This window comes from Enoplosus armatus, chromosome 1 (genome assembly GCF_043641665.1).
Source record: "Enoplosus armatus isolate fEnoArm2 chromosome 1, fEnoArm2.hap1, whole genome shotgun sequence".
Classification (NCBI taxonomy): domain Eukaryota; kingdom Metazoa; phylum Chordata; class Actinopteri; order Centrarchiformes; family Enoplosidae; genus Enoplosus; species Enoplosus armatus.
In genome coordinates this window covers 17,240,714-17,262,238 of record NC_092180.1, presented here as the reverse complement: position 1 = coordinate 17,262,238, position 21,525 = coordinate 17,240,714, and the positions used below count along the sequence as shown (strand labels likewise).

Below are 21,525 nucleotides of genomic sequence, written 5' to 3'. Positions count from 1 at the left end.
ATTACATTGTAAATTATCAGTACATGAAACGGTGTGTGAGTATAAGGTGCTCTGGTGATGTGTTGGTTTTAGTGTGGATGATGGAGAAATTAACAATAACAGTGAAAAAAAGAGCATTAATTGTTGAAGTGACATGTTTAGAATACAGAAGCGTTGATCATTTAATATAAAATGGTATTACAAAGCTTTTTTTTATTCTACCTCAAACCAATGAAAATTGCCTCTATTTTTAGCTATAAACTGCGTTTCTTCTTCTGTTGATATTCTCCTTTTTCCCTCCTTATGTCCAACAGATCCGCTACATTTCTCAGACACAAGGTTTGCCAGGAGAACATTTATTGAATGCGGGGACAAAGACGGCACGGTTCTTTTGCAGAGAGTCCGACTCACCTTATGCAGCTTGGAGAATAAAGGTGAGGAGTATTTACCCACATGAAAAACTATGGCAAATTGGCTTGTTACCACTTGTTCAAAACAACTAACCTCTCCCCTTGTTGTGCTTCACTGAAAGCTAATGATGAAAATCATAGGTCAGCTCTAACGCAATCAACAAATATTTTCTGCCTCCCTCTGGGCAAACAAAGACTGATGTTCCAAATAAAGAAGCAGTGATAGCTTTCCAGAAACAAACTGAAACATGCACAGAAGGACTAACTGTTAAGATAAAGTCTTCTCAAAGACCAAGTCAAAGAAAATATTATGCTCAGTCTGCTAGTCACATTGCTTCGCATACTGTGAATCAGCTTAGGGGTCTACACTGACATTTTTCTAATGAGCAAATGTATTAGCAAAGACAATACATTTGGGGATCATGAGTCATGAATGCCTACCCTGCTTCCCTTCTTTGGAATCTAAAGCTGTGAATATGCAGGTTTTTCAATTTCCTACATAGCATGAATGAATCAGTTTATAGGGACATCAATTTAAAATGAAAATCATAACAAAACTGGGCAGCTGCTTTACTGAATTCAGTCATTACACCCCCACTAAACTTTTTCTTTTTTCTGTAGTCAACAGACGAGCATGAGACTGAGACGGGAATGAAATCAAAGGAAGCAAGGAAGTACATCTTCAGCTGTTTGGATGACATAGCGCACGTATGTTCAGCTGCACGGACAACACTGTACTTAACAGGACTGCAGAGGAAGTTCAGCATCAAATGTTTAGAGGATGTAGGCTACTAGGTCTTTACCAGAGAAAGTACACCTACAGTTATATGAACAGAAGAGAGCATACACATCTTATTACTGGGAAATAAAAGAGCGCCTCTTAGCTTAACTTCCCTTCAGTTAAATGCTAAACCCAAATTTAAAAAATGAAGGTTCAGGTTTCACTTGCAGTTCTCTGTAGAAACAGACCCCAAGTGGAAATCCCCCTTGCAGCCATCAATGCTTGTTCAGGTCTGTACTTTTGCAAGTCAGAGGAGATTCTTGCGAATTCATATTCATGAGTAATTGTTTATTTTTTAGGAAATGGGTATCATATTATAAAAGTCCCATGATTCATCATACAGAGTGTACTTTAATGTAAAATTTCTCATTATACTTTACTTTTTTCTTTTAATATGTTATTCTGTTGAACAGTTATTTTGACCAGTCATTTTAACAGTAAAATGTTTGTATTCCAGGTGAACTTAGTGATGAATCTGGAAGGTAGTGACTTGGTAGCGGAGAAGGCAGACCGTCGGGAGTTTGTGGGCCTGTTGAAGAAGATGTTGTTGATTGATGCAGAAGAGAGGATTGCCCCTGCCGAAGCTCTCAGCCACCCTTTTGTAACAATGCAACACCTGCTCGACTTTCCCCATAGCAACCAGTGAGTCCTTTTTGCCTCAGATTTTCAGATATGTCATTTTGACCTTCCTTTATAACGTCACTCCTCTACCTGTAGTGTGAAGTCATGTTTCCACATCATGGATGTTTGCTGGACTCGTCCCAGTGCATATGAGGCGGCCAACAGAAATAAAGGTCCTTTCGTCAGACCTGTGACCACAACCGCTGCTGCCTCTGTCAACCACCCATTCAGCAAGATGGCCGGTGTCCACACTCAAGTAAGTCGTCCAGGATGTTGTTTGCATCACGATCTGCCATTTCTATCAATGTGCAGTGGGGGTTTACTACTCTCACACACAGTAATTAGATCATTTTTAAACAAAGGAGCCAACCAATATATATTAATTACATGATTTATTTTCTTGTTTCCTGAACTGGGATTTGAAGAAAAAAAAAACCCATCATGATATCTGAGTGATGGAATAATCACAGATGGTGTGGGTTACTGACATGCAATGTGTTGCTCTGTTCATCTGCTCCTGTGAAGACTGATCATGTAGACAATTTCCTCGCCTTTATTGCTTTTGTGTATGCCGACGTGCCCATCTTATTGCGTCTTGGCACTGCTGTCATGGCAACAAAATCACGTCCTGTTTCCGAGGTCATGGCAACAGTGCAAATCAGTGTTGTTGCTGAGGAGAAAAAAAGGAGCTGACCCTTTTTTTGGCATTGGAGATTTTTATATTGCAAAACAACTCAAAGTCTATTCAAAAGCACATTACTTGTAATACAACATAATGGTGACAACATATGTGTTTCATCTGTACAGATATAAAGATAATATTAGAAGGCTCTCTCATTGAGAATTAAACCTGGTGGAAGAATACCTGGTCACGTTCCTTGCCCAATAAACTGCTCAGCTATAGTTTATGCTTCCATGGAGCAGTGTAGTAAATGGTAAATCTTTCTTGTTGAGGAGAATTTCGCAGGAAAATGTGGTGTTTTTTTTAGTATTATCCACTGAAAGGCTGCTTTGTGTTTACTATCATGTGTGTGGGGGCAGGGTTACATGCAGGAGCTGCAGCGGAACAATATGAGCCTAGTTCTCGTTATTCAATAAATGTGATTATAGCCAGGCACGGGAGCAGCGTTAGTAGTGAAGCAGAGGCACATGCTCGACTGTTATTTGTTTATCCCTCAAGCCTGTCTCAAAGAGTGAGTTCAGTGTTTGACGGCCTCTTAGATCCAGCTTTAAAAAAAGAAATCTTAACTTTAGTGAGCCTGGATAAAATGGTCTCGCAACAAATTGCCAATCAACTTATGAGTGTGTTCATATAAAAAAATGTTCAATCATATGCAATATCAACAGATCAAGAGTAGCATTTTAATGAGATGAAAGTATGGTGACTCAATTGGGCCTTCAATGCTTTTTGAACTTGTACCTGTAACTTGCTGGAGCAGATCAGCTATGTGTTTTAGGTTATGATGGTGATCTATGACAGGTGAGCCAAGTGAGCCACTGTCTTTCAACTGAAAAGCCAGGATTGAACCTGAAGTTAAGTGACTAACCCACTGATCTCTCAGTACAAGACTGGGTTTGTCTGGTGGAAAAACAGACTGCTCTTGACAGAGATGTCGCCATCTACTGGCTCTTTAATGCTACTGTTGATCACTTTAATACCTCAGAAAAGTCCAGTCATATCCTTATTTCTTTTTTTTTTTAGGGGTTAGCCCCATCAGCCACCTCAGTGATGCACCCTGGGATACCACTGCAGACAGGAAGTGGTCAGTTTGGATGCAACGACTCATTTCAGCAGGCACTCATTCTATGTCCCCCAACCATTCAAGGTAGGATGTGTAAATCTTTATTTCACTTGTCTGTTATTTTTTCTTTTGGTTTGACTAAATATCTCGATAACTTGAAGTCAGTTAATTTCCTGTCCATTGTCTCTGCAGGAATCCCCACCAACACAGCTAAACCAGCAGGCTACTCTGTTCGAATGGAGGCTTCTGTACCTCTGGTCACTCAAGCACCCCCCATCCAGCCCATACAAATCAGACCTGGAGTCATCACACAGGTAGTGAGGATAGGAGCGATGGCAATAGAGATAACAAAGGCTGAAATGGATGTTAATGAAGCTGAAAGTTGATGTGCAGTCATTGAAAGGAAAAATACTACATGTAATTGCTTTGCCTTTCTGCACTTCAATAGGCCTGGTCCAACCGTGCACAGCAGATCTTGGTGCCCACTTGGCAGCAGGTGACATCAGTGCCCCCACCACCAACCACTTTGGCGTCTGACACTGTGGCAGGCTCACAGAGATTGGGTGACTGGGGGTAAGCAATTATTTTCCTCTGTTTCAGGAGGGGACAGCACAATATCTTTTTGATACATTATCCGTATCCTTTCTGTGTTCCTTATAGTTCCAATATACGGTGTTACATAAAACAATATTTATTAGTGCTTTATTACCTTTAGTTGCTATATACACCCTTGGGAATGGCTGCACTGCTCTGATACAGCGCGCTCGCTCCCCTGAATGTTAATGATCAATGAGTCATACATGTCCTTTGGGACCAGCGGCTGAGACCATTTTGTCAGTAATGGTGCTAAAGGCTTTTGGCTCAATTTGCAATGTTCTGTTTTCTTAATGCAGGAAAGTGCGTCCCCATGGTAACCATTACAGCTCCATGATTGCACACCCTCAGCCATTCTTAACCAACCAAATGACCATGTCCACCCACCAGCCAATCAACATAGGCATTGCACATGTGGTGTGGCCACAGCCAGCTGCCAACAAGAGAGCAAAGCCTTGTGTGAACAGGTATGCCACGTGCGTTTGGCCTTTTACACCAAAAACACACACACACATATATATATATATATATATATATATATACTTTCTGAAAGTGACTTGTTTTCTTCAATAGGGGCAGCAACTTCTCCCAAAACACGAACATCCAAAACTTAGCATGCCAGTCCCCAAAGATGGCCGATACAGCAAAGAATGTGGAGGAGGCAGAGGAGGAAGCCAGATGCCCAGAGGCAGGGCATACTGCTGGAGTGGAGCAAGGAACAGAGCAGGTGGAGGAGGACGATGAGAACTGCTGTAAAGTTGAACCAGACTGTGAGGAGCTTTCAGTTTCGCAGGAGCAGCGGCAGGCCATGGTGATCTCTGACCTAGCTAGCCCGACTGTTAGTGTCATCAGTATCAGCAGCGACGAAGAGGAGAGTGCACAAAGACACTCGATGGGGGAGTGAGTACTGACCGTCGGTTTCCTTCTAACGTTATTTCTAAATTGGTTCTAAAAGTATTGTGTCTTATATTATTTGTGTCTCTCTGCGCACAGGTGTAAGGGTAGTGCAGATTGTGAGGCATGTCAGAGCACGGTCAGTATGGAGAGAGTCTGCTCCCTCAGCAGTCCAGACAGCACGCTCAGCACCAGTTCTTCAGCCTCAGCCCAGTCCAGCACCTCACCCTGCAAACACCCCAACAGGTATGATCAATGCAACTGATTCAAACAAATGTTTGCTTCTACATTAGTTGCTACACTAAAACAAAAGAGATATCTGTAACTTCCTTCCTCATTGGTTGCCTTGTTGCAGTATGTCAGACGATGAACAGGAGAGCGGTTGTGACACGGTGGACAGCTCACCTGCCTCAGATGCCTCTGGTCATAGCAACAGTCCCTTCACAGAGCGACGCTTCATCGCTGACCGCAACCAGCACTGCGAGCCCCGTGTTGCATGCGTTGCCCCGGAGACCGAGCCCAGCAAGCCAACAGTTCGTACTGTCGTGGTTCCTCCAATGAGGATGCAGAACAACAACAACAACCCTGCGGTCCATGAAACACCTGGCAACACAGGTAAACCTGGACACATGATGCACTGGTAACACAAACACATTCAGTATGTTCCTTATTTAAGTCTGACTTTGAGTTGACCCAATAATGTATGTTAGGTGTACTTTATTATATACTCAAGAACTGCTGGAAGTGGCCAGTTGAGTATTACACCCAGGTTCTCTCTGAACCTAAATGATCATATGAATAAAGCAGGTGACTGGAAGCCTTTTCTTCTGCACACTCAGTTGCTATGTGTCTGAAGTAAAAGTCTGATGGTGTTATCCACTCAGAAGACTAGCAAGTGCATGAGTCGTCACCACTGCTGCTGTCTGCTCCACAGGTCACATGACCTGGGATTATGCTGTCTCAGTAGGCCACAGAGGTTCTCACAGGTGATTATGGGTGACCTGCCCTGATGTATCTGCTCTGATCTCTGGAGTGGATATTTGTTTGCTGTCAACACTCCTTACTCTGAGAGCCCCTGTATCTGTGTGGATGTGCACTTCCTAAAGCTAAGACATGCGTAATTGCCCCCCAAAATATTTTATGTCCTGAATAAAATATTCCAAACATGGATGTCAACCAGAGAACGTGAACATGTTTTCTGGCTGTCATAAACAAACAAATGTTTGATGAATGTTTTTTTCAGGTGTTAAAATGGAGTTACGCATGCTATATGTAGGCTTTTTAACAGCTGTGGTCAGTGGGACATCACTGTCGCTTTCATTTAAGAGTTAATTTAAGAGCTGCCTCTTTATAGGTCTTCTAAAGTGGAGGGTGTAAACTGTAAATCCTCAGAAAAAATCATACAAGTCAATTCGTCTCTCATGTCAAAGGCATCTTCGTCCCCAACTGTCAAACTATTGCAACTAAAGCCCCACATAAAAGGGCACAGCTTGCTATTCTAGTGCTACCATGTGTATTAATAGCTGATGGTCTGACCCCACTATAAGCTCTATGAACAGGCTTAGTTACCAACTCTTCCCAGATCCCCCCAAACATATCTATTTATAATCACCTAGATCATATTCGGAGGACAGATGCCACTATGTTTAAAGGTTTGGAACCGATCAAACACAGCTGAAATCACTCACAAGCCTACAAAGTCTCCTGCCACAAGCGTTGCGATTTCTGTGGTTGTAGTTGGATCCGATCTCTGGTTGCATCTTTTTTTTTTTTTTTTTGCTTGTTATTTACATTGCGATATTTATAGTAGGACACCAAATTGTCTGCATTAATGTATGTCATCTCCATCTCTGTGTTTCTCTGTCCGTCCCTTTACACCTCAGTGTTAGAGTCTTCATGCCAGTCCAAAGGACGAGGCATTCATGGTCGACAGCATCACCACTCCACTCCCCTCCTCAACAGGCCGCAGAAGATCACCCCTGCATTCCAGCCACAGCAGCCTATCGGCTTTGGACAGGTCAGCACATGCAGTCACGTACATGTATTACACAAACACAAACACACATACACAAAAGCACGAAAACATACACAACTTTTTATATTCCATTTGTTGTTGGCTGCAGAGAGACATTGGGGACATTTGGCCACATTGATCAAGCAGAATATGCTTTATTAGCATTTGTGTGGCCGGAGAGAATTTGTGATGATCGAAGATGGCAAAATATGTTTCATCTTCATCACTGGCAGAGGTTTGGACGGGGTGTCCCACTGAACACAATTGGCAGTGTTTGCTTGTGGGAAGTCCCATTTTATAACATTGTCCTGCATCTGTCCCTTTGCTGGAACGTGAATAAGGGAAGAAGTTGGCAAACTGTACCTGAAAGTACTGAAACACTTGAATTGCAAATATTTCTTTTTCATAGCCGAGCAGCAGCTAAGAGCACACTTCATGTTGTAAATGGAACTGAATTCATCTGCCACTGCAGCTTTTGTTGCTAACAAATGTACCATTTACGCTCAAATTTACTCACAGTTGGTGGGTGAACATTTCCAACTGTGTTAAAGGGTGAAAGCATTTTACTGTAATACTGTTTACTTACTGCCAGTAAGACAGAGAGAATGAATAGAATATTGTAATGCTATACACACACATTAAGATGAGGAGGATTGTTAATGACTGATTAGATGAAATAATACTGACTGATGTAAAAATGTGGACACAGCAGCATCTAGTGGCTCAAGTCTGTGTTAATGAAAATGGTGGATCTGACGAGCCAGATCTTGTTCTTCTCTCCTTCAGGTGCAGCATTTCGGTTCCTGCCATCAGGAATGGAATGGCAACTTTGCCCACCGGAGACCACAGGCCTACATCCCCCCCACCATGCATGGCCACACATTCACCCTGTCCCACAGCAGCCCAAACCACACTACGGGCCCCCACCCCCACCTTGGGGGCCATCCGCACTCCCAGCCCACCTTACTATCCTACCCCCCGTCTGGTCCTCTGGTCACGGCTGCACCCGTGGCCCACCTCCTGGCTTCCCCTGTAGCCTCCCGCCCCGTCCTCCAGCCCACCTACAGCATCTCCCACCCGGCAGGCATCGTGCATCAGGTCACGGTGGGCATCAACCCCCGGCTGCTCCCCTCCCCCACCTTGCACCCCCAGGGCCAATTCAAGCCCCTCTTTCCCCCGCACTCTTACATCGCCTCGCCTGCTTACGCCAGTTTCCCTCTCAGCCCCACCAAAATAAACCAGTACCCTTACATCTGAACATGGCCGCCCGGGTACCCTTCTTACCACCTGAGGGCTAAGAGCAGGGCGAATTCTATCTTAAACCACAAACAACATGGTTTTCATCTCCAAAACCATGGCACAACCACAGAGAAAGCAAGCTATTTTTTGAATCATGTAGACTTGGGTGTAATTGAACTTCAAGCTTTAAAAAAAAAGAAAGAAAAAAAGAGTTCCAATGGTGGAGATGATTTGGGCAAAAATTAAGAAGGAAATAATGTATGAATGATTGAATGAAAGAATGAATGAGTAGTTAAACTCACACTTAATGTGTTTTGCACATTTGATATATCTTTGCATTGGATCTTCTACGAATACTCCTCAAAACAGGTAAATAATTGGGGTGGTGTTGAATAGTTAGACTTTGCACCCCTGATCCCAGCTATTTTTCTATATTGCCTTCTTACGTGTGCAAGACACATCCATATTTGTAAAGCCATCCCAGTCTCTAGCTCTAGATCGACAGATGCACACGTCGTCCACAGTGTATGTTGTACTGCGTTTGAAGTATTTGTACCTTTTCGGTGTCTTTTGGTGTTCGCAATGTCAAGTCAAATTAACCGATTTTAAATAGGGTTGTTCCTCACGCTGCATGTGGTCTTGCATGAGCAAAAATGTAAACGGAAAGACGCATAGACGTTGCTCTTATTGTTTGTGTCACAAGACTCGCTGCATTGTATAACTGTCCCCAGCCATAGTGCCTTACATATTTGAGGTTGTTAATGTTACTACTTATATATGACTATATACATGAATATTAATGTACTGGACTGCAGCACTTGAAATTCCAATCAGTCGATGCATCCAATGTGTGAGTATATATACGCACGTGTGTATATGTCCATGCATAGCCTGCATTGATGTGATGTATCGCGGATAGCGGTGCTTATTATTTGGAGGCAGTGTATATTTCAGTGTGTAGTGAGTTACTTTTTCTGTTCTCTCCAGAAGAACAGCATGCTTTGCTGTTGCGAATGCTTACTGTTTCATTAAAAATGTTCGTTTTTTTTTTGGTTCTCCCTCTCCCCCGAATGAACTAGTGTACAAAGTGCAAGTACTGAGTATTGCTTAATATTTGATAATCACTTTCTATTTAGTGAAACTCTTATTACAAACAGTATTTGTACTGTTTGAAGAAACTGCAATACAATCTAAATAGTCGTTGATTATTTTTCTTTTTCGTCTTTGTATTTTCATTTTGAGTGTTTTCACTTTGTTTGGTAGATGTTTAGAAGTGTGGTGGGCATGGCTTTGATTAGGTAAGGAAAAAATGCAAATTAATTCACAGTATGGAATCTTCTAAGCCTGAGCAAACCATGCAGTATTTGATATACACACATATATGGACATATATTATAGAGCTAGACTTATTTAGTACAGATGCTTGATAAGGTGTGAGTTAATTGTGTGCAATTCTCTCATTTATGCATGTGTGACAAAGTTAACTTTTTCCCTTTACATTATACCATTTGTTAAAGGCGTAAGGCTTATCGGTGTCGACTGCTTATTTTATACATTCCGTCAGGGAGGATATATACATATATATATTTATATATATGATGGTTGCACCAGTCTATATATATATATATATATATATATGTAGATATGCTATGTGTGCATTTTTCTGTTCATTTAACTAGTTACGTGTGTAATTGTTCTTTTGTTTTTTTGTCTTTTCTTTTCAAATGAAGTTGCTTGTGCAGCACCAAAGACTGTAATTCATTTCCTGAGCAAGGTAGCTATTCTGTTTGCATAGACCTCAGTTATACTGTAGTTGTAGAATGGGGTTAAATTAAAACAAACAAAAAAATTGTATTTAAAAAATGGCCGAGGTTTTGTCTAGCTTATTGGGCAATTAATAAGTCGTATCATTTCTTCTTGAATGTATCATAGATAAGCTGCTATATGATGATTGCCACTTCAATAGCTGTGAAATTAGGTGATTTCTCTGAGTTTAAACCTAGCGTTGCTATTTTTGTATAGGTCCCTAATTATCTGAAATAGAAGTGGTTTTGATTTTCGTGTTTTGCGTTCATATTTGGAGTGTCATTGTAACTACTGTATTGCTGATGATGAACATTAGTTGCATTTGTTGTTTCTCGGGGTGTGTGTTTTTGCATCAGTATTTTATCCTTATTAACCTTTTGGGCTCATCACTGCATATAAATGATGTATCGATGTAACTTAATTTTTTGTATGTTTTCATATTGACGTTTTGTACACATCTAAAGCTGTAGCTTGCAGGATTGATTTAACTTTTTCATTTTACGTGTATACGTTATGCTACCAGTACTCTTTTGGTGTGTTACAGGGGCACTGTGAGATGCCAGGAAAAAAAAATCCATTGTGTTCATTGAAAAGCTTCTGTAATGTTTCCACCAATTACACACAAACACACTCGCCACTAAGCACTCATGCAGGTAGTTAGGCTTGTAAGGGTTTGGGTGATTAGACTGTGTGTCCAAAAATGAATTTAGCCCAATGTTTCTGTTCCAAAATAATGTTTTACAACTTGTTTTACTGTTAAATTGATTTGAACAAATATTTATTGCAACCTTTTAACTGTTCAATGTTATATCTGGCTGGAATATCAGTTTCACAGTGTGATATTCTAAACTGCCTTGTGTTCGGATCGCTCTCCCCTTTATGAGTGTCTCATATCAAAACGATGTTTTGTCAATGCAAAACTGTGGCCATTGTTATGTGTTCCTTACTGAAATTGAGACAGTGTGAGCAGCACTGCGTATGTGCCTTGAGCTTCAGAAAGTCAGAATACAAGATGGTGATTCCTCACCTCTTATTTGAGGAGGAAGGCATAGAATCCAGTAACAGTCCATTACCGTATAGAGTCTTTTTAACGGCCACACGACCAGGAAGAAAACACAAAATAGGACTTCATCACAGTGTCATGCCAGGGGGCTTGTCAGCTTGTAGACATGGTGGTGTTTCTCTTGTTTCAGATAGCCGCCACCAAAGCCTCTCTGTGATAACACGCCGATGAAACACACACACACACACACACACACACACACACACACACACACACACACACACACACACACACACACGCACACATACACTTTGAATGATATGACACTCAACGATCTTTGGATAGTCACTCTGGCTGAACAGCAGATGCAATACTTTACATTGTGCGGTCATTGCACCACCAAGTGTTCTTAGATAATCTCCATGCTTTACATTACCTTGCATGTACACCTAAGTTAATTCACTTCGTCTGCCTAGAAGCTGTCTGCTTAGAGCAGCTTTTTCCATCGTGCAAGTTGAGGCTGAGCGGGGGAGTAACCAGAGCACAGTTGACAACACTGTCCTTTAAAATCAGAGGGAGCCGTGCTTTCTATCCAGTCTAGTCTATCTGGATGGTTATTCTGTGTTCTGGGCAGAAACTGCTCCTTCAAGGAGATTATTGTCAGTCATGAGTGCAATACTCCACATTTAAACACTGACATTGATATGGCTGTATGTTTTTTTTCTTACCTGTATGCTTTACTGATCATACTCACTTTGGGAAAGAAGGCTTATGACGACAAGGCATGCACTTGGCAGATTAGTGCTTGAAATAGTTCCCCAATAATAAGCATGTGAAATGTAATCTGTGTTTTGATTCCTCCAAAGGTATTCACCAGCAATGCGCCTGCATAAACTCTCCCATACTTGTTAGGAAAAGAATGGATGCAAGAGGAGAGAAATCTTAAAACTGTTTTTAATTTTCCACCCGATTGACACCTTGGTTTATGGATAAGTTCTTTTCTTTTTCTTTTGAGGATTCATGTAACATTTAACAGACAAAACCGTCGTTTGTAAAATTACTTCTATTAAAGTTATGACTTTGATATCAGAAGAAAAAAAAATCCTCTGCTGCGGTATTATCCTTTTTTAGAGTTGTTAATTCAGGGTCTGTATTAGTCTAAATGTGCTATACTGTGTTACCCTTTTGATCTGATGAGGTTTGTTTTACTCAAGCTCTTATTTTCAGTTTATCTGGTCATCTGTATCAATTTCAGAGTTAATTCACACTGCAAGTTATGGACTCATCTGTTTAGATTGCTCATCAAATAGACTTGATTATGAAATCTGAACTGTTAATGTTTTAATACCTGTAGATTTTTGTGGCTTTGTTTTTTTTTGTTTGTTTCATTTGCTTTTTTAATTTTGTGCTACACTAGTTTGCCATGTAGCAATTGCACTGTGCAATATTTACAGTATGAGGACTGGGAAAACTAACTCAATGGATGTGATGTCTATTTACAGTTTGCGATAGTGTTTCCTCTCTAGTTCTCAGTGATTTAGGTGTGACCAAGCCTTCTCTACTTTGTCACATTAAGCGGGTTTTCCAGGTGACTCTTTTGGTGAGTGTCAAAATAAGACTTTATGGTGTATTATTGTTAAGATTCACTTTGAATTAAAAAAATCTATTGATGCAGCTCTTTTTGTCTTGGTCTGTTTTTTTTTTTTTTTTTTTTATACAATCATTCAGGTGCTTTTCTTGTATTGAACACATACATGGACAACAAGTCCAACTGATAACTTGTGCACCACATTCTCAAACAATGCTGGTTCATAACTCTGGCACATCATACTCCAGTGGTTGTCAAACTCTTGGTAACAGGAGAAGGTCTGCAACTGATGATTATTTTTATTATTGATAAATCCTTTTGTCTAAAATATCTGAAAACGCTAAAACACAACAAAATGTGCATCACATTTTCCCAGAGCTCAAGGTGACCTCTTCAAATCCCTTGTTATTTCTGGCCGGCGGTTTGAAACCCAGATGTTACATTTTAAATGATACTAAACAGAAAAATCCTCACATTTGAGAAACTGGAACTAGTGAATCCAAGTTGTTGAGGATTCATTTTCTGTCAATTAATTAATAATGGATACATTTACTGGGCGTTTTTGCTCCAAACATGGACAAGAAGTATTTACAGTCCACAAATATATGAGTGGAAATTTGAACATATCATGACACAATTCCATTATAACTGCGAAAACAACTAAATGGACCTTGTGGCCTGATTGTTTCCTCAAATTAGTAATATGGGCGAGCACTTAACTATTCACCCTGGACTCCATGTAAAACAAACATATTACTAAATAAATCATTGTTTTTAATACTTTCATGAATGATTGATTTTATACATTACTTTGGAGCTCTTACAGTGCAAAACCCAAGGGCCTTCATTTGTCTTATCAGCTAGTTTCCATTAAATGTTTTTCTGGGTCTGCACTGACATCTTGTGGAGCAAAGGAGGTACTACAGCTGTCCTTATATCTACACAATCAGATATTCAGGCAACAATTACTGTAGCCCTCAGGACAGACTATAGGCTACCTGTTAGTGGAGGTAAAGAACAACTATACAGTCGCCCTGTTGAATATTAATCCACCGTAAACAAGGCTAAAACTGACTCTGCTTCAGGACTGTGTGGCGCCATTATTCACCCAGCAGAGGTCGTCCTACAGACCGCTCGCCTTGACTTTCTCCCGACAATTAACAGCAGAGAGGCTAATTTGCTCACTTTGACCAGGGGGGTGTTAAGACTTTAAATTGTCCACCCACCAGCTTCCGTATCCTTACGTTTGTGGCTAAACGTCACGCCAGCACACCCCGATGTCTGTCATCCGTCTGGAGCAGGTCGGTGCGAGGCAGTTTACCGCCAACAGCTAAATGTCAAACCTTTGGCAAAGTGTGCGCGCCGCCCTGCGCCACACGGCGATGATGGGTGGACCGAGCGGAGCGGAGCGATAGGGCGCATTCCTTAATTTCCCTCCAACGCCGCTTCCTCCCCCTCCAGCCCTGGACACACGACGAGACCGCGGGACCGCTGTGTTTCCCGTTCACACGCGAGGATTGATCCAATGTATTATTTACGACCGAAACTTCAGCAACTTATCCACTGGATATGGCTCCCGGTTTGAGGAGTGGGCGGACAGGTCACCCCGGAGTGGTGGGAGCCGGGGGAGCGGAGCCCGGTGGGCGCTCGCAGCGAAGCACGGATGCCGGAGGAGAGGGGAGGTGTTTGAGGACCAGGTGGCGAGCCGGAGCAGCGGGGATGCTTGCACACTGTCTGCTGTCTGTGGGAACGCTTTTACTTCTTGTCCGGTGCGCGGTGGCCGCAGAGGGTAAGCAGCACACCGCCAAAAGAAAACACATGCTGATTTGTTACATTCACCTCTGTCACATCCAGGCTGCGAGTGACACCCATTGTGAAGAGTTAGAACATATTGGGTGGGAGATGGGGTCTTTTGTCTCGCACAGGCAGCGTTTTGTAATCCGCACATTTCTTGCTGCTGGCTGCATGATTCACAGGCTGTATGGATGGAGCCGTGCTCGGCTGAATAGCTTGCTGTATCATTTTTTTAGGTCTGTGGTCCAGACACCTATAAGCGCTTTGCATAATGCTGTGACATGCAGAGGGGCTGGCATTGCATTGGAATTTGCGCAGTCAGGGAATATGTCCATTCAGGATGAATTCCCTCGCTGACCGCACTGACATGATATGTTGTGTGAGAGGTGGACTGCGCAGGGCTGGCTTTATGTGATGTAACTCTCTCTCTCACCTACTAATCTCCCCACCTGAGCCTAAAGCCAGCCTCCTCTTTTGTCTCTCTGATCAGATTGCACTGCACAGACCTTCAACCTCTGCTTCTCCCCTGCAGCTGGACTCATTATGAACTCAACTTTGTCCCCCATGTTCAACTTCACCCCCCCCCCCCCCACCCCTTTGTTCTGCAATTTGCAATTCATTTTTGGATGAGGTTTATCAAAATGTCGTTATTGTCTGTGGTGAGCATAGGAGAGTTATGAGGGAAATGCAATGCAGTCTCAGGACAGTCAGTGTTTCGGACCATCTGGGTCAGCACTAATGACACACATACTGTAGCCCACTGTAGGTCTGCCCGTCTCTGGCGGCATGAGAGGCAGCTGGGGCAAGGCTGGCCGACATAGCTGCACTTCAACCATTAAAGCTTGAAGAAAAGGCTTGACTGCAAAAGACAGAGTCTGCATGTGCACTGATTTGGCTGCATCACCCTATTTTCTTTTCTCTCATGTGAGTGTTTACACCACCTCAGTGTGGATGGCTTTCAAACACTCAAACAGAAACAGAACAAAAACAAGAAGATCTTCTTTGCAAGTGTTGAGTGTGTACCTCCTCCATCACCTCTCTCCAGTCTGCGGACTGTGATGTGGTGGCTGTAGTCGTCTCACCTCTGCTGATGCACTGCTACAGTAGCAGAGTCTTCTCCTCCTCCTCCTCCTCCTCACCCTCCTCCTCCTCCTCCTCCCACCTCCACCTCCGCCTTCTCCCAGTCAGCACATTCATTCTTAAACACATGATCCCAGCAGCACCTGAGCTATACAGTACATATTGGGTGAAAGAGGCATACCAGTACTTTGAGTATTCACCTACATCAACAGACTGTGCACTCGGACTGTAGTCTTTTGTGTAGATGTGAGAGCTGGTTTACTGGGAGTGGATTCTGTGGTATTTTCCACTGGTTGACTGAATGTTTACAATAGTCTGTGTGCTGTGTCATTTAGTAGTGTTACCTGTTTGAAAAATGGAGGATGTAGCTCCAAAAAATGATCCAGGGTTTCATTACAGTCACAATGTGCATCTTTTTCATTGTAAATTTGTCATGTAGTTCAGTACATGAGGGGGAGGAGCACCTCTCGTCACTACTCCCTGTATTTCAATTGATTGATTTGTTTATTTAAGAGTCCTGCAGGCATACGGGCTCACAAGACACAAGACAACAACAACATCCAGGATGGTCACATGACGAGTCATTATGTAAAGTTCAACAATTTACAGACAGAACATTTACATAACAGAGGTGTCTTATTATGTCTCTGTCTTAGCTGCCATGTGTTTTCTATAAATCTCAGCAAAACAAAGAGCCAACTCAACATGTAACCTTCAGACAGCCAAAACAAACCAGATCCATGATCACAAAAGACACAAAAAAACGCTGCTCCTCATGAATGCCTTTACATTCAAGGTACCAGTTCTTACCTGAGCACACAGGGACCTCTGCCTTCTCTGTAAATTTAATGTTATTTATGGTTCAATAATCTTCTTTGATTTTAATGTAATTTCTAAGCACTGGCTTTTTTTTTTCTTCCAAATCTCCTCCTCCCGCGGTTCCTTATGGATCTTTAATGGGATACATTATTCATTGAATTAGGGATGCGCCGGTTCCGATGCGCTGGGTCGGTATCGGCGCAGATATTGACCTTATTAAGAGGATCAGTTATCAGCTGTGATGTGACCGATCCACATTAAAGACGTTTCTTTGTTATTTGCCATTATACAATTCTGTGTTTCCTCCGTCAGTTACATTCATTCAGTGAGGGCGGGCCACTCATTCAGATTTTAGTGCCACAGTAAACCCTGTCCTCGTATTACCTCACAAAAAATATGATTCCAATGAGTTCTATGCAGTGAGCTATACAGATTTTTAATTTGGAAAAAAACAGAGCAGTGGGATTGATACTCAGTATTGGCAGATAGCCTGGGTTTAGGTATCAAATAGCTATTATTCACTTAAACAATTACAGTTCAAACCTCAACCAGCCATACATATATTAGACTACAAAATTGTTAATTGCCGTTCATAGTCTTAGAAAATTCACACAATATGATTACCATGACAGACAGTAAATCATAAATGATAAATAATACATTACAAAGTTGAAGTTTAAACTCCTTTATATGTCTTCACAAATTCATTCAAATACAGTTTCAATGTCATGTTGGCTGAGCAGCTAAACACTAGAGCTGGACCGATAAATGAGCCAGGCCCATATATCGCCCGATATTAGCTTATTGCAGATACATTGTTTGTTTATGCTATGCATTTATGTAAAAAGAATCGGCCGATTGATCTCCATTTTAAAACATCAACATCAGTATCAACCTCAAAAATCCAGTATCGGTCGGGCTGTACTGCTGTGTTTGTGTGTGTGTGTAAGATTTACTGAATGAAAAACATCCTCAACTGCTGTGAGCTGGTAATATCCTGACTCACAGCTTCCTCCTGTGTGGAATCAGTACAGCATGTGGTTTCTATGGGAACGCCAATCTTTGCCCAACACTCACCATTTCACCCTTAAACCCTTCAACGGTCGGCAGGGTAGAGGACAGTGCAGGGGTGCAGTGTGTGGTGTGGCTATCCCGAGTAATGTGGCTGCAAAGATGAAGCTTTTTTCGTGCAGTTAGATTGATCTTTAATTAACTGGCAGGATCTCTGGTCTGGTTTATTGCTTTCTTATTAACACAGCTGGTGAAATTATGCTCGGCAGCAGCTCGAGGACGCACAGACGCGAGCGGGCTAAGCAAAGGCATCTTCGGTCCTTCCACAGTCAAAAGACTTTCCCCTGACGTCAGCTCTGTTTACTCCTACTACCTCGGCCCGCCCGTTGCTTATGAGTGCTGACAGCTTGGTTTTGACAGGGGTTAACCTCACAGACCTCTAGCTGTATGAGATGCTATCCCTGAGCTGTTGCCAGTCATCACTTTCTGCTTAGGAATTCATTGAAAGGAGACATGACAGCTAGATTCAAAGTCATTTCCTATTTGCAATGCAGTCTGGGGCTTTTACCCATAAAATGACTGTTAATGTGCGTCAATTGACCAGGGAGCTGCACATCACCACATTCTCGGTGGTTTGTGGCTTTTCTTGTTTTGTGTGGTTTGGTATCTTGCAGTTTTCTTCCCCACTGTCTAGATTAGCCCTTTTTTCAGGGCTGTCACGATGATTAATGTTGAAATCACTTCCAGGAATTGGTTTTTAAAAAACAGCAACCATGACTCACCCCCTTGGTCTGATGACCTGTCGGCCTGAGCTCTGGGTTTTCAGGAGCACAGAGAGGACCTGATTTCTCTGTTTATTTCCCTCGTTTCACCTCATTGCAGTGATTTGCTGTACAACAGTTAATTATGTTGTGGGTAAGCATGTCAGGAGGACTTAAGATGTATGTGCACGTGTGTGTGTGTGTGTGTGTGTGTGTGTGTGTGTTTGTGTGCACAGTCAAGATAGATGGTTTCTCCTCAGACGGAGCTTCAGCTGTGCCTCTGTGAGTCTTTCATTTGAATTGCACTCAGTGGCGACGCAAACATTTGTCTTTGTGAGCAGACAGATATCAAATTGAAAAGTCAATTTACAAAACCAGCAAAAAAAAGCATTGTTTGTATTCTAAACACAGTTCTCCATCTGTTTTCTTTTGCATGTTATGCTGATGTTTTGACAGGGAGACTGTGAGTTCTGTTCTGCATTATGCAACAACTGGAGTACGAGAAATGAAGATGCTAAAAGAGCAGAAACATGTGTGTTATCAAGTAATTAGAAATATATATTAGTGCTGGCAATCAATCTGAGTGTAAAAGAACATTCATAGTTATCCATCTCCGCTATAATATACTCACATGGCTCTATTTTTCTTTATCAGATTTTAAATAGTCAAAAAGGTCTTTTTTCATTCGCCGCTGTAAACAAAGCAGGCAGCACTTCTACAACACATAGATGTAATGATAAGAAGGGCAAACAGGCTTCTAATTAGTATCGTGGACCATCTGCCTCGCATTATCCCGTATCGTTCAGTGCAATCAGGGAATATTGTCTCTGTGTGTGTGTGTGTGTGTGTGTGTGTGTGTGTGTGTGTGTGTTATGAGCTATCTCCATGTTTCCCTCCAGTATCTCTCTGTACTTTTGTGCCTCTCTGTTCTTTCGTCGGTCTCTCTGTGTTTTGGCTGTTGTGTGCAGGTTGATGGCGGACAAAGGCTTGGCTTTGCTGCTGCTTGAGGAAGGACAGCAGGCTACCTGATTTATTGGGACACACTGTATAATACACCACGCCGCTCCGCACAAGGCCACTGTTCATCACACCGCATCACACAGGGCCACAGCAGAAGACGGCATGAGAGGCTTGATTCTCTGGGAAATTTATGTCTAATTTTTTCTAAAGAGAATCTCTCCATTATGTTCTTAAGATTGCCTCCATCTTTAAGAATGAATATAAAACAAGTTGATATTGTGCGTAATGAATCTCTCAAATTTAGCTGACCGAAGTAACCAAGATATAAAGGCAAAGGAAAAATGTAAATCCACTCGTGTGACCTTTAAGAATAAACATTAGATGTGTGCAAAGGAATACTACAACTTTTAATAATTTAAAATAATTAATTTTAATGATTAATGTATAAGGTAATCCTAATTTTAAGGAACAGCTTAAGAACAAATCTTGGGACTTTGCTTTCAAGAACCGTTTATAACTTAACTTGTGTTTAAAAGTTCTTCAATATGGTATTTAAAGTGTAATTTATAAGCTATTCCAGAGATGCACCTCAGATGGGGCCTCGACTCTGGTGGCCTTTGTCATGTTTGATCAAATGCAGTCCTTCTCTGTAACTTTGAGTGATTTCGTGGGAAAGTGAAAGATATGGAAGTTAAAGATTTAAGAAGATTTTTACCAGAAGTGAGTGAGGCTGGATCAGACCAGCATTTAGATCTGCGGTGTGCATAACTGAGCGGGACAGAAGGGCAGCGAGAGAGGGAGACTTGCCTCTTCGCAGACGGGGTCATCAGTCACATTTAATGGTGTCACTGTCAGTGTATCATATTTAGTTTTTGTCTACTATTGTTACAAACGGAAATGCTAAGTGTAACGCTAAGTGTAGCTGTGGGCTTTGCTTTTCCACACAGATGCCTCTGCGGATTGTGGCATTTCAGCTAATCCCTTTGAACCGCTGGAGGAGGGAATGTGAGATCACTGAGACATACAAACACATTCATTACTCTGAGCCTTCAAAATGTTACATGCTTAGCAGCTAGCAAAGTGTGCACGCATGCACGCATACAAGCAAGAAACCCACTAAATCCTGTTGATTTATTATTTTTGTCGGTGATACAATCAATGTGCAGCACTCTCAATGAACGTTGATCTGCATTTATAGGTTTTTAGCCACTATAGGAAGAAAAACTCCACAACAAGCTGATGAACACACATAATGCACGCTTCATAATGGTGTTATGGCTAACATGCTTGCAAACACTTACACATCCAGCAGACATGAAACAACATTATTGCCCCATTGGAGTTGTGTTTCTGTCCACCTGAGGAACGTAAGTCGGGAACACAATCTATGGCGTCTCCGCCTTTACTGCAGAGTGAAACTGATGGACAGTAGAAGCACTAATATTTGGGTTAATCACGGTCAGCAGTGGCCCCCTCCGACAGATGAAGATAGTCTGTGTTAATATGGAAGTTATTCAGTCTCAAAGTACTATTCTGTTATGGTTATGGCGCAGGCTCGGGGAAAAAAATTACATTAATGTACCCCTTCTGTCTGACCTCCGCAGTTGAATTTTCGTTTTTCAGGAAATGCAGCACCAAGCTAGCAAGAGGTATGCTGGGTAGGTGGGTAGCTCACCATCGGCCCTGTGTAGGAAGGCAGCTCAGTCCATGATCGATCCTTTGTCGGCAAGCCGCTCAGAATACAATCGAAACATGAGGATTTAATAATAATGGAGATATAGAAAAGTAAAACTGATCTCATGGAGCAGAAACTTGTGGATTGACACCCCCCCCCCCCCAAAGTTTGTTGTTGCAGCCCAGAAAGCTGTTTAGTAGATTATAACCTTTAAGTTAATGGTATTTGGTGACCATATTTTCAACGTATAACAGGATCTATAGGGTCTCTTGGACAGACGTCTTGGCAATGGTTCTTAAAGAATGAAGTGTACTAACAGTGTAATATGTGGGTTTACTTCTGCCTACAACCAGGATTCCTCTGTGCAGTAAATGTGTGGCTGTAAAACTAAAAACAATAACTTCAACTAAAAGAAGCTAAAAAGCTGCCTCGACCTTTAGAGTTAGTTAATGATTCTTGTGTGTTTTTTTTTTTTACTGCAAGCAACCTCTTTCATATGACATGTAGTCTTTTGAGTCAATGTTCATATAGAAGATTATCAATGAATGGTATTTCGTTAGTCTGAGAATTGTCATGACCAGGACCATGAGAGCATTTTCATATTGTCATGTAAATGTGAGTATGCCATTGTTGTGTGTGTGCTCTAATTGGATTTTAGAATAGAATGAAAAGGTTAGTTGTTCGCATTTGTTGAGTCTAACAGTGTTTATTTCTCATTTCATGCAGAACAGTGTAGCACAGTTCATTGCACTGA

The 21,525-nt window shown here is 41.9% G+C and overlaps 2 protein-coding genes across 2 annotated transcripts in view; both read left to right on the top strand.

Annotated features, from left to right (window-relative positions):
• Window positions 1-8,547, top strand: part of hipk3b (homeodomain interacting protein kinase 3b) — a 35,265-nt gene extending 26,718 nt beyond the window's left edge. Inside the window, exons 5-17 of the mRNA XM_070906242.1 lie at window positions 294-413; window positions 1,011-1,097; window positions 1,628-1,812; window positions 1,888-2,047; window positions 3,494-3,617; window positions 3,726-3,847; window positions 3,982-4,106; window positions 4,427-4,594; window positions 4,701-5,027; window positions 5,121-5,267; window positions 5,377-5,636; window positions 6,911-7,038; window positions 7,822-8,547. Coding sequence (XP_070762343.1) covers window positions 294-413; window positions 1,011-1,097; window positions 1,628-1,812; window positions 1,888-2,047; window positions 3,494-3,617; window positions 3,726-3,847; window positions 3,982-4,106; window positions 4,427-4,594; window positions 4,701-5,027; window positions 5,121-5,267; window positions 5,377-5,636; window positions 6,911-7,038; window positions 7,822-8,292 — 2,424 coding nt within the window. The 3' untranslated portion in view covers window positions 8,293-8,547. The remainder of the gene's footprint in view (window positions 1-293; window positions 414-1,010; window positions 1,098-1,627; window positions 1,813-1,887; window positions 2,048-3,493; window positions 3,618-3,725; window positions 3,848-3,981; window positions 4,107-4,426; window positions 4,595-4,700; window positions 5,028-5,120; window positions 5,268-5,376; window positions 5,637-6,910; window positions 7,039-7,821) is intronic.
• A 5,693-nt stretch (window positions 8,548-14,240) lies between these two features.
• kiaa1549lb (KIAA1549-like b) overlaps window positions 14,241-21,525 on the top strand; it is a 52,872-nt gene continuing 45,587 nt past the window's right edge. The window contains exon 1 of the mRNA XM_070907929.1: window positions 14,241-14,460. Within this exon, the coding sequence (XP_070764030.1) occupies window positions 14,241-14,460 (220 nt within the window). The remainder of the gene's footprint in view (window positions 14,461-21,525) is intronic.